Below are 16597 nucleotides of genomic sequence, written 5' to 3' on the forward strand. Positions count from 1 at the left end.
TGAGTACCCCAAGTCGATGCCTTCAGTTTCCAAGCTGTTCTTACTGAGGGTCAGTAAGAAAGTTCAGGCCTTCTCTCTTCCCTTCCAGCCCTCTTAAGTGTCTGGGCGAGGGGCCTCACATCTCAACACCAACTGGTTCTTAGGAGCCACAGCTGAATCAAAGAACTGAAGGTTTTCTGTACCTGCTCCCCAGACACTTGGCAGCTAAGAGCTCCACGGGGTAACACGGCTCTTCCGATCGGTTTGAACTCCTTTCTCTAACTGCACCTGGTTTTTGTATTACTTCACACTCTGCCTTGCTCAGATCCCAACACAGAGTGGGCATGAATCACCACAGCTACCCATGTGCCCCAGGCTTGTCCCTTTCTTCACTGGCTCCTTGATTGACATCCCTTCTCAGGTGCTCCAGGAACTAATCTTCTTTCTACACCGCCTGACCTCCACATGCCGGGACTATGCGGTGATACTAAACCAGCTGGGAGCCCGGGATGCCATCTCTAAGGTCCTGGAAAAGCACCGAGGGAAACTGGAGCTGGCTCAGGAGCTCAGGGATATGGTGTTCAAGTGTGAGAAACATGCCCACCTCTACCGGAAACTCACCACCAACATCCTGGGCGGCTGCATCCAGGTCAGGAGGAAGGGCCGGAGGAAGGGCCGGAGGAAGTGGAGGTTCTGAGCTACCTAAGAACATGGATCCTGAGCGATGGAGGGGATTGGGTGCTGGCTCGAGTGAGCCTGGGGGTGTTCGTTCCCTTACTGTTTGACCATTCCTCCATTTGTGTTTGCCTGAGCCTTGTGTCCTTCCTTTCTCTGATGTTCCTTCGGGCTCCAGATGGTCCTGGGCCAGATTGAAGACCACAGACGAACCCACCGGCCCATCCAAATCCCTTTCTTTGATGTGTTTCTCAGATATCTGTGCCAAGGTTAGTGTCTGTCCCCGGTCTGTTTAATTTACCACCACCCATTTTCCCCTTTGGACGAACCTGGCTATGACCTTCACCCCTTCCCGCTCTCCCCCAGGCTCCACTGAGGACATGAAGAAAAACAAGTACTGGGAGAAGGTGGAGGTGTCCTCGAACCCACACCGGGTCAGCAGGCTGACGGACCGCAACCCCAAGACCTACTGGGAGTCCAGTGGCATTGCCGGCTCCCACACCATCACTTTGCACATGCGCTCAGGTGTCCTCATCAGGTAATGCGCTACCTCCCACACGCACACATGGATGGCCCTGTGTTTGTCTTGCCAGAGTCACCTGGGCTCTTGAGTGTGGTGGATACAACAGGTCCCAGCTCCCATTGGCTCTTCCTCCCCGCTCCCAGGCAGCTGACTCTACTGGTGGCTAGTGAGGACTCAAGCTACATGCCAGCCTGGGTAGTGGTGTACGGGGGCAACAGCATCAACTCTGTTAAAAAAGAACTCAACACGGTAGGGACCCCTATGCCTTGGCCCACCTTTGTAGGCTCTCTCCTCCCTTCTAAGTCTAAGCTCTTAACCCTACACATAGTGAGCCCCACACAAACTGGTCTATTATCCTGGGGTGGAGGTTGGAGGGATTTGCAAGAGAGCTGGAGTTGATGTGACTGTTATAAGTAGCTCTGTCTACCCATGAGGAGGTGACAACCCTGTGTGCCCCTCACCAGGTGAACGTGATGCCACATGCCAACCGAGTGATCCTTCTGGAGAATTTGACCCGATTCTGGCCCATCATCCGGATCCGCATAAAGCGCTGTCAGCAGGTGGGGTGTGAGAAATGACTCCTGGTGCAGGTCTGAGCCCCCAACAAGAGGACAAAACTCAGATGTCTATCACCAAACTACCCCATGGCAACCCTGAGCCTGACGATGCCTTTAGATTTGAGCCGGGGTCTGGGATGTTTCAGGGGGTGAAGCCTATGCCAAGGAGGTCTCAGCTACAGGTCTCGTGTGTAACAGGGTGGCATCAACACGCGCATCCGGGGCCTGGAGGTCTTGGGCCCCAAGCCCACCTTCTGGCCAGTGTTCCGAGAGCAGCTGTACCGGCACACACGCCTCTTCTACATGGTTCGGGCACAAGCGTGGAGCCAGGACATAGCAGAGGACCGCCGGAGCCTCCTGCACTTGAGTTCTAGGTGTGTGAGAGCTTGCATGTGTGTCTGTGTCTGTGTAGAAGGTCAGGTCTGGGAAATAAACTGTGGATGGGTCCTAAGGTCAGGAGACGGGTCTGTTCTAGGGCTTGGGGAAGGTCAAAGCATTCTGAAGTGTGGGGATGACGGAAAGAAAAGATAGATAAGACATTTCTCTGAGTGCAGAGTGAAGCAGAAGCGTCCAGGGCTCTTCTGGAATATTGCCCTGGATGCTGGTTGCACGCTGAGCAGTGTAAGCCTGGGCCTGAACGCTTCCTTCTCCTGTCCAGACTGAACGGGGCTCTGCGGCAGGAGCAGAATTTTGCAGAGCGTTTCCTTCCTGATATGGAGACCGCACAAGCACTGAGCAAGACCTGCTGGGAGGCCTTGGTCAGCCCCCTGATACAGAACATCACCTCTCCCGGTAACCACCCATCCGCACCCGGCGCTGCTCCTCAGTGTTCCCGTGAACTAGAAACGCTTGGGTTCTGCTCCTTCTTTGCCTCTTACAACTTGTGTTTGTCACCTCCATTCCCACGTCCAGACTTCTCCTCTCTCTGCATCGTTTTGCGTGATTGGTCTTTCGCCGTCCCTTGTTGAGCTCAACCTCTCTACTTCCCCAGAGACAGGCCATCCTTAGGTTTGTTATTCTTGACCTCCAGATGAGGACAGCACCAGCTCCTTAGGCTGGCTGCTGGATCAGTACCTGGAATGCAGGGAGGCTGCCTACAATCCCCAGAGCCGAGCTGCAGCTTTTTCCTCACGTGTGCGCCGCCTCACCCACCTCCTGGTCCATGTGGAGCCCTGTGAGGCAGCACCTCCAGTGGTGGCCATCTCCCAATCCAGTGAGTACCGGGGACGCCAAAAGGAGCTCTACCTCACTCATGAGTTTCCAAATTCTGCTCCTCACCCCCCCCCCCATGCCCACATGCCCAGTCTATCCATCTTCTGTTTGCTAACCCGTCCAGGAACGTCACAGCATGTTGGGAAAGGTCTTCAGAGCTCATCCTTGGGAACTTGAGGGCCTGTTGGACCTTGCCTCTTTCTCTCTCCACAGAGGGCAGAAATAGAAGCCATGACTGGAGCTCCCTGGTCACCCGGGGCCTTCCAAGCAGCATCATGAAGAACCTGACCCGTTGCTGGCGGTCTGTGGTAGAGGAGCAGGTCAGAGCAGCAAGTGTGGAGTCAGGGGTGGAATTCGGTGGCGACACCACTCTTCATGCTCCCTTTCCCTTCCTCTCAGCTGAACAAGTTTCTGACCTCGTCCTGGAAGGATGACGATTTTGTACCCCGCTATTGCGAGCGCTATTACATCCTCCAGAAGTCTAGCTCTGAGCTGTTTGGGCCACGAGCTGCCTTCTTGCTAGCAATGCGGAATGGCTGTGCGGACGCCATGCTGAAGCTCCCTTTCCTCAGGGCTGCCCATGTAAGTTCCTTCCCATATCTCACCTGGTCCTCTCCCTATAACCTCTCCCTCGCCTTCCCTAAGCGGACCGCCTCAGTCTCTCTTCTGTGATGAGCAGGTCCTTTGGATATGACCATATATTGAAAACTAAGAAAAAAAAATTACATGTACTAGATAGATGATAGATAGATAGATAGATAGATAGATACTCAGTAAGCATCTCTGATTGGCCTCTTGGCCTTGAACTCAGAGGTCCACCTGCCTATGCTTCCCAAGTGCTGGAATTAAAGGTGTTGAGCTATCATGCCCAGCGTCTTTCACAGGCAAGGTCTCACGTATCCGTATCCCAGGCTGGTCTTAAACTTACTACGAAGCCCAGGGATGACTTTGCACTTCTGATCCTCCTGCCTCTATTTCCTGAGCGCTGGCATTTCAGGCATGTACCATTCGTTAGTTATCCCTGTTTATGTGGTGGTGGGGATCCAACCCAGGGCCTTAGCAAGCACTCTAGCTCTACTCCCTGCACTCCCCAGTTCCTAACCCTCTGCCTCCATCTCTCAAGGGCTGGGACCACAGATGTGTGCCACTGTGCCTAGCCGATTTTTGAGTTATTTGATTTGTAGTTTGGCCAGGGGCTGGGGGGCTGATTGTTCAGTTGTTAATACTGTTGACCTGCACAGCAGTTAATGTAAATGTCTGTCATGCTGCAGCTGTAACTCTGTGGTACCGTGTGTGCTTCTTAGTCCTGATCCCTTTCCCAGTACTTCCTGAAGAGGGTGGTGGAGAAGGAAGGGTGGTGGAGGAAGCTGATGAGTGGGTGAACCGTGGTGATCATCCATACCCGCTTTCCCCGCCCTTCTCCGTTCTGTTCACTGGCTCACTCACCCATGGTTTTCTTATGCTCTCCACTCAGGTGAGCGAGCAGTTTGCTCGGCACATTGACCAGAGGATCCAAGGCAGCAGGATGGGTGGAGCCCGGGGAATGGAGATGCTGGCACAGTTGCAGCGATGCCTGGAGTCTGTCCTAATTTTATCTCCCTTGGAGATAGCCACCACCTTCGAGCATTACTACCAGTGAGTTTAAGTTTAGATCTGATCTTCCTGCCTCTGTTGAGTAAGGACTGGGGAAGGCAGGCAGGCTATTTTGGGGCAGGACCAGCTCACACGGCCTGAGTCTGATATGCAGACAGGCCAGGGTGAGAACCTGGGCCATGCTGGCACCCACACTGAGATCTGGCCTGGCTGTGTTTGCTGCAGGCATTACATGGCTGACCGTCTCCTGAACGTGGGCTCCAGCTGGCTGGAGGGGGCCGTGCTGGAGCAGATCGGTCCCTGCTTCCCCAGCCGCCTCCCTCAGCTGATGCTGCAAAGCCTGAACATCTCAGAGGAGCTGCAGCGACAGTTCCATGTGTACCAGCTGCAGCAGCTCGATCAGGAGCTCCTGAAGCTGGAAGACACAGAAAAGAAGATACAGGTGGGTTCCCGGGAAGGGACAAGCAGGGAGCAAGGAGGAGGCCTGCAGCGGCTGTGAACTTGGTTCCCTTCCAGGTGGCCCATGAGGACAGTGACGAGCACAAGAAAGAAGAAGCTGCTGGAGAGACAGCGGCTATGGCTATGGCAGATGAGGAGGAGGAGGAAGGGAAGAAAGAGGAGGGAGAGGAGGAGGAAGGGGAGGGAGAGGAGGAGGAAGAGGATGAGGAAGAACGCTATTATGAAGGAACAATGCCAGAAGTGTGTGTACTTGTCGTGTCTCCACGCTTCTGGCCTGTCGCCTCCGTCTGCCAAATGCTCAACCCTGCATCATGCCTGCCCCCGTACCTGAGGGGAACCATAAATCACTACACCAACTTCTTCAGCACGAGTAAGCATCTGGGAAGATGGCTTGGGCTTGGGGACAGGGTAGGGACCTGAAGTTGGGGTAGATGCTAAGGTTAGAAACCTGGATAGACAAACATGGCATCTCAGCCTGCCCTTGTTCAGGAGGAACAGGATATAGGGGATAAGATCCCCTTCAGGGGACAGAATGGAGGTGTGGGGAAGTGGAGGAACTTTAAGTTTTAGCTGGAATTCAGACTCCAGGAATCTCTTAGGAATTGGGGGGGGGGGGCAGGCGGGAGGGAACAGACTTCTAAGAGAGGCCATAAGAAAGAGCTTAGGGGTGGGGGCGTGGCCAGTCATGGTCGAGTACACCGTTGTTCTCAGAACTCCAGAGGCAGTTAACTGGATCTTTAAGTTTTCAGTCTAGCCTGGTCTGCATAGTGAACTGTAGGTCAGCCGGAGATACAGAGAGAGACCCTCTCAGAAAACAGAAAGAGTGGGTGTGAGATTCCTTCCTGATTAGTCACATGTAGTTTCAAAAGTATTCACCGGACATCAGATTCTAGCCTGGGCAACAAGAGCAGGTGAAGAGCAGAGACCCCCTCAGGAGTCCCCAGACAAGCAGGAAGGCAAGCCTTCCTGACTGGATTCTGTCTCTGCATAAAGAGGGCATGGTTGCAGGCTGCTTGGCACAGACTGACTCCTCGATACCCGAGGCCTTTTAGAAACATTGAGATCAGAAGCCACGGTGCCTGGATGTTCTGCCCGGGTCTCTATACTGCCAAGACCAGCAAGGCAAAGCTTGACTGAAGGGGCGTGCCCCTCCTCCCCTTTCTCCCATCCCCTCACCTGGCATTTCTCCAGGTCGGAGCCACTCCAGCTTAGAGAAAGAATCACAGAGGCGACTCCAGTGGACATGGCAGGGCCGGGCAGAAGTGCAGTTTGGTGATCAGATTCTGCATGTGTCCACAGTACAGATGTGGCTGCTGCTGCACCTCAACAGTCAGAAGGTGGCCTGTCTCTTCTATTCATATTGTCACCCGTCTTCTGTTCTCTTGCCTCCTCCTCCCCAGCTCACCCCTGGGGAGTACCTGCCAGGCAGGACCTAAATGCTCTCTATCTCTTCTAAGGCGGTGTCTGTTGAGAGCCTGCAGGCTCTCTCAGAGCTCCCTCCAGAAGTGCTTAACAGGGCAATCGGGCCTCTCACCTCATCAAGAGGTCCCTTGGACCTTCAGGAGCAGAAAAACATACCAGGAGGTATGCACTCAGGGCCAAAGACTGCTGAGCCACGGGCCAGCTTCTCAGGGCTCTCCCCAGGCAAGTGACCAATGTTCCTTTCAGGAGTGCTCAAGATCCGAGATGACAGTGAAGAACCCAGGCCGAGGAGGGGCAATGTGTGGCTAATCCCACCTCAGACATACCTGAAAGCTGAGGATGAAGAGGGCCGGAACATGGAGAAGAGAAGGAACCTTTTAAACTGCCTTGTTGTCCGCATCCTCAAGGCTCATGGGGATGAAGGCTTGCATATTGACCAGCTCGTCTATCTGGTAGGCAGTGGTGGGCAAGCCTAAGGAGTGATGCCCATAGGTGGTGGTGACCTCATATTTGAAGCATCTAACTCACTGTGTAGCCTCTCAGTGTGTGACAGATGTGGTTGGGCTGCACTTGCTGTGCTATAGGGATCTCCAGTCCCAGAGTGTGTGACTAACATGAAAGACAGACCTCTTGGTAAGTGCTGTGGTTTTGACCTGTCATTTCCTTCTGATCTTGGTATCAGGTGCTAGAAGCTTGGCAGAAAGGCCCGTGTCCTCCTAGGGGTCTGGTCAGCAGCCTTGGCAGGGGAGCAGAGTGCAGGAGCTCTGATGTCCTCTCCTGTATCCTGCACCTCCTGGGCAAGGGCACACTGAGACGCCATGACGACCGGCCACAGATGCTGTTTTATGCAGTCCCTATAACTGTGATGGAGCCCCACACGGAGTCCCTGAACCCTGGCTCGACAGGCCCCAACCCACCCCTCACCTTCCACACCCTGCAGATTCGATCCCGGGGTGTGCCTTATGCTGCCTGCACTGGCACCCAGACCTTCTCCACTTTCCGGTAGCCCTGGATATGGGGTGCGGGTCGGTGAGGCTGGGGCTTTCTACGGAAAATAAAACGGGAATTTGAAGTCATGACCTGTGTGGGACTGCTGGAGATCGGTGAGTGGGGTGCGGGGCCCCAGTTGAAGGGGAAGGAGGCCTCTGGCTTGGAGGCAGTCTCCTGACACATCAGGATTTTTGTCAAGGTCTGGGTTTGAGAGTGAAGGAAATATTAGGTGTGTCCAGGCCATGGACGCAACAACCAAGACTAGACCTCAGTCCCTCCTTGGAGGGTGTGGTTAGGTCTCTGACCGGGCAGGCTGAACACACAAGTCCACGTGGCCATATTCTTTGCAGTTTGGGCAGGTTATCAAACAGGACATCTTTTCCCTCATTTGTAGAGCTGGAGGGGAGTGACTAAGAAGTGACTAGTCAGTCCATGTCTGTTTTAGCCACCACTCCCAGTGCTAACTGCTCTCACTGGGGGCGACCCTGAGTAAAGGTAACAAGGGAAGATGGCTCTGCCAGCACCCAAAGCGTGACTCCCTTCCACTGATGGCTTAGGACCTGGGCTGCAAACAGTCCTAGAAGGAACTGTGGCTTCTCTCTGCCTCACCAGCTGCTCCACGTTGCTGTCGTCGCCCCTTAGCCTCCCCCTCCAGTCAAGCAGAGCTGCACAGGGTGCCTCCCGCCAGCGCCAGGCAAGCCTGTGGCTTGGGTGAGGCAGTGCTGGAGGATTGGCTGCCCTGGCCCCACACACATGAACCAGGGTAGAACCATCTAGAAAACCCAATGCCAGGAGCACTTTGTTTCAGCAGGGGTATAGGAGGAACCAGTCTTGATCCCTGAAGCTCAGAGTCAGGTGGTGAGGGAGGGCACAAAGGCCAAACTGAAGGCGCTGGATGCCACCCAGAACAGACCTGGAGGAGAGGAAGGGACAAGGAGGGCAGGGGTTGGGAGAGAGGGAGGGCTGGCTTGCTGTGCTCTACTGGTCCGATGATACCTTTGGTCTTAAGTGCTAGAAAGGCGAGCACTCAGACAGGCCACAATGTGCATGGGCTCAGGGGACATGGGGGTTTCTGTCATTGTCACCTAGGAGACCTCCCTGTTTCACAGCAGAGGCCACAGCTCTTTATTGGCCCAAGTCATACTTTGGTATTTTGAACGCGACCTTGAAATGTTAGTTCAGGCTGCCTTAGAACTTATGGATTCTGAGCTGACCTCAAGTTCATCTCATCCTCTCAAGTACTGGGATTACAAGAGGATGTCATATACCCACTTCAGCAAGTGGCAGGCATATGGCAGCTCACAATCACGCTGACTCTAGCTCCAGTGGCTCTGGTGCCCTCTTTGGCCTCTGAGCTCCAAGGTACACAACTATACACGCAGGCAAAATACCCATACCTATAAAATAAAATAGTATTTATTTATGTATATGAGTACACTGTTACTCTCTTCAGACACACCAGCAGAGGGCATCGGATCCCATTACAGATGGTTGTGAGCCACCATGTGGTTGCTGGGAGTTGAGCTCAGAACCTCTGGAAGAGCAGCCAGTGCTCTTAACCACCGGCCCAAAATAGAATAATTTTAAAATTTAAGAAATAATAAAATTCTCAGCTCATTCATCATTAAAAAAAAGCAAGAAATTCCCCACCCATACACATAAAATAAAAACAAATCCTAGGTAGCCATTCTCATATGAAAATCTCAATTGAAGAAAACAATCTATTCTGGGCCTTAAGAGAAACATACATCAAACTGGCTACTTTTTATGTGGACTTGACACAGGCACGTCACCTTAATTGAGAGCATGCTTCTATAGAGTTGGTGTTTAGGTAAATCTGTTGGACACTCTCTTCACTGGTGGCTGACCTAAGATGATCCAGGTCACTGTGGGTAGTAACATCCCTGGGCAGGTGGTCTGGGTGGTGTAAGAAAGCAGGCTGATCCTAGCACTTGGGAGGCAGAGGCTGGCAGATTTCTGAGTTCGAGGCCAGCCTGGTCTACAGAGTGAGTTCCAGGACAGCCAAGGATATACAGAGAAAACCTGTCTTGAAAAACCAAAAAGAAAAAAAGAAAAAAAAAAAAAGAAGAAGAAAGCAAGCAAGCACGCTGAAGCCGGGCGGTGGTGGCGCACTCACACCTTTAATCCCAGCATTTGGGAGGCAGAGGCAGGCAGATTGAGGGCAGCCTGGTCTACAGAGTGAATTCCAGGATAGCCAGGGCTACAGAGAAACCATGTCCTGACAAACTTAAAAAAAAAAAAAAAAAAAAGGAAAAGACAGAAAATTGAAAGAAGATACAAGCCAAGGAGAGCAAGCCAGTAGGCAGAGGTCTTCCCCAGCCTCTATTTAGTTCCTGCTTTGAATCCTTCTCCTGACTTCCCTTCATGATGGACTACAAGCTGTAAGATAAAATAAACCTTTTGCTCCCCAGATTGTTTTTGGTTGTGGTGTTTAATCACAGCAGTAAAAAGCTAACCAAGACACGCACATATAATCACAGTGACTTCCTTTATACAGAATGTCCCAAGGATGTGTTCCATGGCACACACTTACAATCCTAACATGAAGCAAGACACACTGCTGTATGCTCTGTCTTACTACATATGGGCCCAGAAGCAAGGGAGGACACGGACCGAAGCCTCTCGGGATACACTAGCAAACACTGACTCACACCCTACCTCCCACGTCCCACGCTATCAACTGTAGGCTTGACTCTCCCTTTAGACATCTTTTCAGGGCCCAGATTGAAGATGGAGGGCCCTGTGATCTGACTTCTCACACTTTAGACCCCCCACATATGCAGCTTACTGCAACAATAGTTCTAGGTCTCCCATTAAAAACGGAAACAGGGATTAAGTGTGCTCTGTTCTGGCAGAGGATGCAAGCTTGGCCCCAGCACCCGCACTGGCAGCTCACAAGCGCTGTGACGTCAGCTCCACGGGAAGTCAATGCTTCCCTGAAGATCCCTGCGTTCATGTGCACATACCCACACACAGACATACCCACAACTGAAAAATAACAAACAAATACAACAACAAAGCAAGCCAGCCAGTGGTGATGCACACCTTGAGTCCTGGCACTCAAGAGGCAGAGGCAGGCAGATCCCTGTGAGTTCCAGGCCAGCCTGGTCCACAGAGGGAGTTCCAGGACAGCCAGGGCTGTAGACAAACCCCATCTTGAAAAACCAAACAACAACAAAACAGAATAAAACAAGGAGAATCAAGCATGTTGCCAGAGTGGCTCTTATGTGAAGTCCCTGCTCTGAAAGCTCACATGACGACAGGCCACGCCCCCTCTTCATCTGAGTCACTGGCTTAAGGCAAGGCTAGGACAAGAACAGGAGACCAGATTCCAGAAAGGCAGTGTGACATGGAAGGTGGAGGCCCCGCTGACGTGACGTGAAGCCTAGCGCAGTCCCGAGCACTCCCGTCTTCTGAGTCAGCCTAGATCAGGAGTAGTTGTCATGCTTGCCTTTGAGCAGGACAGAACCAGCACTGGCCAACCCAGACTCGTCCCCCAGCCCAGGTCTCCTGGGGCCTTCCTTACTACTCCTTGCTCAGAGGGAGACGCCTCCTGTCCTTGCCCGCGTTCCGGCGCCGCTTCCGACTCAGGAAACTCTCCAGCTTCTTGCTGCGTTTCAGCTCCTTGAACCTCTCAGCGAGGGCCAGCTGGCGCTGCTCGGCTGGACAAGAAGCAAGCAAGCTGGTAAGCAGGGAAGGAAGGCCTCGTTTCTTGACCCGACAGGAACCCCTTATTCTGGGCCTCGCTGTTGGGCACTCACTGGTGTACAAGGAACAGACACATGGTGTTGTATGTGCCGCTGCTGACCACACAACTCTGTGCGGCAAGGGCTCTGCCAAGGAGCCACAGCACCAGTCCAGTAAGCTGGCCTGCTTCCCTAGCGCTGGAAACTGAATCCAGGGCTTTGCTCACTCTAGACAACTATGCTCCACTGAGCTAACAAGTACCTCTGCCTAAGAGGTACTGGAAGGTTGAATGTTTTGCTAACTTTTCTTTGAGGTAGGTTTTACTTTGTAGCCTTGCTTGACTTGGAACTCATTATGTAGACCCGGTTGGCCCCAAACTCAGATATCTGCCTGCCTCTACCTCCCAAATGATGGAACTAAAGGATTTTATGTGTATGAGTACACTGTAGCTGTCTTCAGACACACCAGAAGAGGGCATCAGATCCCATGACAGATGGTTGTGATCCACCACGTGGTTGCTGGGAATTGAACTCAGGACCTCTGGAAGAACAGTCAGTGCTCTTAACAGCTGAACTATCTTTACAGCTAAGCTAACTTTTTGTGACTCAAGTCTTACTCAACTCAACCAAGTGTGGATGGGCTCCTCTGTGCCTGGACAAGCAGGTGAGTTGAGACAACCATGACAGTCACTGACACACACACACACTCTCTCTCTCACTCTCACTCTCTCTCTCTCTCCCTCCCTCTCTCCCTTTCTCAAGTATCCCCAAGGACAGCCTTCCCTTCCCCTGCTCCTGTCTCTGCTCTCCTGCAGGCATCCCTGCATGCTAGGCAAGCACTCTATCATCTCAGCTATATCCTGGCCTCCCCAACAGACATCCTCTAACTAGAGATAAAGGCTGGCCTCAAGACACTTCTTCCCTGCTATTTCTACTCTCCTCCAAGTGACCAAGGGTCCTTCCTATAGGAGCTCATGGGTCCCAGTACAGCACCCAGCCACAAGCCTGTCCCCCAGTTTGCCAGAGCTCTGCCCCGCTCACATTTCTTCAGGAAGTATGGCCGATGGCCCTGCTGTGCCAGAGCCCTCCGCTCCTGCTTCAAGGCCAGGTGCAGCTCCTGCTGCTGCTTGCGCTCCTGCTGTGCTGTCTCTTGCTGCTCCTGAGGACAGAGGTGAGGTGGGGAGGGTGAGCGACTGACCTGCAGGGACTCTCATCACCCCTGGCTGCAGCCAGTGTCCACTCACCATCCGCTGAAGCAGCTGCTGCAGCTTCTCACGCTCCTCCCCTGAGCGGTGCTTCTTCAACTGCTTCTTCACAAGCTGCATGTTGAGAAATGAAGCACATGGTTAAGATTCTTTGATGAGCACTGTTAGGGAGGGTTCACAGAAGCTAACAGGAAAGCAGTACACAGTGTGTCTGGTGCTATGTCTGAGGGTCTAGCACAGTACTAAACACATACACTAACACTGAGCTGTAGCTTCAGCCCCTCACCTTGTTAGTAGCCACGTGGTTCTCTCCCTCTCTCTCCCTCTCCCTCTTCCTCCCCCCCCCTCTCTCTCTCTCACACACACACACACACACACGCACACAAAATTGTGTGGGTCTATGTGTGTGTGCACACATTCAAATGGACAGAGGCCCTGTGGTAAAGGCACACAATGACACATCAGGCTGTTCATATGGGTTTTGGAAATTTTGACTCAAACCTTCATGCTTGCACACTCTTAGCCACTAAGCCATGAGTGTGAGTGTGTGTGTGTGTGTGTGTGTGTGTGAGAGAGAGAGAGAGAGAGAGAGAGAAAGAGAGAGACAGAGACAGAGAGAGAGACAGATAGAGAGAGAGAGAATGTGTGTTATGTGTGTGTTCTATGTTTTTTTGAGAAAAGGTTTCTCTGTATAGTCCTGGCTGTCCTGGAACTAACTTGCTCTGTAAACCAAGCTGGCCTTGAACTCACAGATCTGCTTTCCTCTGTCTCCCAAGGGCACCACCACCACCCAGCCCTTTTTTATCCTTTCCCCACCCCACCGCCCCCCACCCACAGACAGGCTTTCTCTGTGTAGCCCTGGCCCTGGCTGTCCTAGAGCTCACCCTGTTGTCCAGGCTGGCCTCCGACTCACAGAGATCTGCCTGCCTCTGCCTCCTGAGTGCTGGAATTAAAGGTGTGAGCCATCACCACCCAGATCTTTTTATCCTTCTCATGGTTAGAAAACTCAAGCAGCCAAGGGTGGTTCTAGGACAGCCAGAGCTACTGTCAAAAAAACTAAGAAGGAAGGAAGGAAGGAAGGAAGGAAGGAAAGAAAGAAAGAAAGAAAGAAAAGGAAGAAAACCAAACCAACCAAAGCAAAGTTGGTAAAACAGTTCAGTGAGAAAGGGCAGTTGCCACACAGGCCCGACGGCCTGCCTTGAACCTGGAACCCAGAGATAGAGGAGAGAGCCCACACTTAGTAAGTTACCCTGACCGACAACACTCAAGGGGTGACACATGCAGACCTACACACTCTAGATCAATAACTACTGAAGCGACAGTATGCTAAGTGTAACCCGTCAGGAACAGAAAGACAAGTATCATATGTTCTTATACAGAAAAGCCACAGTTGACTTCAAATACAGAACAGCAGCTCCAGCTTAGGGAGCCTGCACGGGCTGTGGGAAGGGCTGGATAGGTAGAGAGTGAGCTAACAGGCAGAGGGGTGCAGCTGGACAGGAAGAAGGATTCCCAAGGTTTAATAGGGCACCAGATAACTATGGCTGACAAGTAACTAAGTCTCATATTCTGTTTAATCTTGGCCTGGGATAGCTTCGAACTCTCTACCTTCCTGTCTCATTTCCCAAAGTAGCTGGATTATAGATTATAGATTATAGATTATAGATATGTGCTACTAAGCCCGGCTTAATTGAGTATTACAGAATAATCAATGAGAGGATTTTGACGGTCCCCAACATAACACAATGGCTATGTGAGAGGTGACAGCTATGTCAGTTACCTTGATTATTATACTTTAAAGACATGTATTGACATGCCCACAGATGTTAGAAATGACTATTATCAACTTAAAAAGTAGATTCATTTTAAAAATAACTGAAGCAAACGGAGCAAAGCAACTTGAGCACAGCCACAAAACTGATGAACTGACTTAACAGCCAAAGATCTGGCCCCAACACCCTTCCGGCCGCCTCTTCCAGACTAGCCGACATGCAGCCGGTTCCCGCCCTCCAAGATAGACAGACCAGCTTCTTACTACAGACCTGTTTCTCCTTGGCTCGAATATCATTCAGGAACTGGTAAGTCTTGTCAAACACTTCAGGGTTATAGTCCCCTGACAGATCGTCAAAGCGGGGGTCTCGGGCGACCTTTGGAAAACACAGAGAGAAGATAAACCTCTTGTTTAATCTTCTTTCCCGGGGGAAGTTCTTGTTCCCTGCCTTTTCCTTACCTTTTTACTGACAGGAACCACCTGACGTAAGAATGGCACCCGGACTTTGGCTGACATTTCCAGAGGCCTAAGGAGAAATGAAAGGTCAGGGCAAGTGTACTACAGTCTTAGGGAAAGACTGGAGTCATGCCACACAAGGAAAAGACATCTAGTCAAGGTCCTGGGTATCTTTTAACTCTGTGGGCTGCTTCAGTCCTCACCGGTGCTTATCTGCGACACACACGGGTTGTCTGGGGCTTCGAGTTTTAGTGCTGTTTCCAGCTACCAATTGTTTGTTTGCCTTGGGTCTCACTTGGCTCTGTAATCTCAACAGCTCCTCAAATGACATGTCAGATGTGTCTGCTGGAGGAGAAGGCAACACAGCTTCGGTCAGTACCTCCCCACTTCGGGAAAGGCTCCATCGGGCTAGGTGTATCAGACGAAAAGGACTGGATCACCAGGTTAGACCCTGGAGTCTCATGATTTAGGAGGGAACAGATTGACAAAAGTTGTCCTCTGATCTCCACATCCTCATGGTAACATATACATTATATACACACACATATATATCACACACACGCACATATAATACACACACACACACACACACACACACACACGAGATACATGGCAAAGACCATCCTTTCCAACATTCTCCATCACAGCCACCATTATTACTTCCTAGGCAGCACAGGTTGCAAAGGTGCTCCCCTGTAATAGTGTTAGACAGGCTCTCTCTGTATAGCCCTGGCTGTCCTGGAACTTCCTCTCTAGACCAGGCTGGCCTTGAACTCAGAGATCTGCCTGCCTCTGCTTCTAGAACTCTGGGATTAAAGGTGAGTGCCACCACAGCCTGGCCAGAGCCCATTTATTTTTGCATACTAAAAAGGAATCTGATGTATCACTCCCCCCGCTAATTCTCATGTAATTCTGAACTCTCTGCTCTCCATTTCGCTCAGCTAGCTTGGGAACTCACTATGTCAGTGGTTCTTAACCTGTGATTCTCAACTCCTTTGGGCAAGATGTCCACAGACCCTTTCAAAGAGGTAGCCTAAGACCATCAGAAAACACAGATATTTACATTACCATTCATAACAGTAGCCAAAATCACAGCTTTGAAGTAGCAAGAAAAGAACTTTATAGTTGGGGATTACCAATGTCACAGCATTGGGAAAGTCGAGAACCACTGGAATATGTAGACTAGGCTGGTTTGGAGTGCACAGGAATCTGGTTGCCTCTGCCTCCTGCGTGTCCTGAGTGCTGGAAAGGCATGTGCTAACCCGCCTGGCTAAATACCTTTTCTTAGAAGTAAGTAGAACAACGGCGAACCTTTTGCTTTGCTGTTTGATTATTCTTTATTTCCAAGTGCATGCATACGGCTCAGTTTGTTGCATCCTTCCCTACTAATCCCAGGAAGAACCTGAATCCTACACTTTAAGACTATTCCCAGGCCTGGCCTGGAGAATTATACTTATAATCCCAGCACTTGGGGCTGAGGCAGAGCGGCCAAGAATCCGAAACTGGCCTGGGCCACACTTTGAGACACCCCTCCCCGTACCCCTCACTCCTCCACCGCCAGGTTCTAAAAACAAAACCATGGAACTTCCCCCGAAGTCGTAATGCCGGAAGCACTCCCTCCCCTCTCCCCGGAACTGCGGCGCTCAGAGCGGCCTTCCGTTCCCGCAGCCAAAAGCCTCGCGCTCCCCCACCCTTAGGTCCTCACCCTTCGGCCGGTCGCCGGTCGCATCCCCACCCTTCATGGCACTGCGGGGACCTCCGGCCCCGACCTTGCCACTAGAAACAGCTTTCCGCATGTGTTTTGTGAAGTCCGGCTGATAAATTGCACTTCCGCTCGCTGCGAGCTCCCAAGTCCCACCCCTTCCGGAAGGCTGAGCCAATGTGCTGAAGGCTCTGCCAGAGCGACGCCCTGCAGTCGTCCGCCTTCAGTCCCGCGGCGGGCTGGGCACCGGGCAGCTGCCAGGCTCATGTTTGGCCGAGAAGCCAGAACCTTAAGGGTGGCCCCTTTGCCTCCGCCCCTCCACCGTAGTCGCCAAAAATAGGACACG

General features: G+C 52.0%; 2 protein-coding genes across 5 annotated transcripts in view; one reads left to right on the forward strand and one right to left on the reverse strand.

Annotated features, from left to right (window-relative positions):
* Window positions 1-7496, forward strand: part of Cul7 (cullin 7) — a 14205-nt gene extending 6709 nt beyond the window's left edge. The window contains exons 10-26 of the mRNA XM_034521411.2: window positions 401-628; window positions 833-923; window positions 1021-1192; window positions 1321-1426; window positions 1642-1737; window positions 1933-2108; window positions 2393-2526; window positions 2765-2947; window positions 3160-3266; window positions 3346-3528; window positions 4421-4581; window positions 4765-4981; window positions 5056-5368; window positions 6190-6335; window positions 6456-6582; window positions 6667-6872; window positions 7103-7496. Coding sequence (XP_034377302.1) covers window positions 401-628; window positions 833-923; window positions 1021-1192; window positions 1321-1426; window positions 1642-1737; window positions 1933-2108; window positions 2393-2526; window positions 2765-2947; window positions 3160-3266; window positions 3346-3528; window positions 4421-4581; window positions 4765-4981; window positions 5056-5368; window positions 6190-6335; window positions 6456-6582; window positions 6667-6872; window positions 7103-7426 — 2970 coding nt within the window. The 3' untranslated portion in view covers window positions 7427-7496. The remainder of the gene's footprint in view (window positions 1-400; window positions 629-832; window positions 924-1020; window positions 1193-1320; window positions 1427-1641; window positions 1738-1932; window positions 2109-2392; window positions 2527-2764; window positions 2948-3159; window positions 3267-3345; window positions 3529-4420; window positions 4582-4764; window positions 4982-5055; window positions 5369-6189; window positions 6336-6455; window positions 6583-6666; window positions 6873-7102) is intronic.
* Window positions 7497-8804: 1308 nt separating this feature from the next.
* On the reverse strand, window positions 8805-16417 carry Rrp36 (ribosomal RNA processing 36). Of its 4 annotated transcripts, none has more exons than XM_034521370.2 (7): window positions 16255-16417; window positions 14753-14894; window positions 14553-14619; window positions 14365-14469; window positions 12362-12436; window positions 12159-12276; window positions 8805-11093 (listed from the first exon to the last, which is right to left on the reverse strand). In XM_034521370.2, the coding sequence occupies exons 1-7, from the start codon at window positions 16343-16345 to the stop codon at window positions 10957-10959; spliced, it is 735 nt and encodes a 244-aa protein (XP_034377261.1). In that variant the 5' UTR covers window positions 16346-16417; the 3' UTR covers window positions 8805-10956. The 4 variants fall into 4 exon arrangements, with proteins under 4 accessions (XP_034377261.1, XP_034377262.1, XP_034377263.1 ...); XM_034521371.2 differs by having other exon boundaries at window positions 14753-14891; window positions 16255-16415; XM_034521372.2 differs by lacking the exon at window positions 16255-16417 and adding an exon at window positions 15861-16088.
* Window positions 16418-16597: the final 180 nt, after the last annotated feature.

Source organism: Arvicanthis niloticus, chromosome 17, assembly GCF_011762505.2.
Source record: "Arvicanthis niloticus isolate mArvNil1 chromosome 17, mArvNil1.pat.X, whole genome shotgun sequence".
Taxonomy (NCBI): Eukaryota; Metazoa; Chordata; class Mammalia; order Rodentia; family Muridae; genus Arvicanthis; species Arvicanthis niloticus.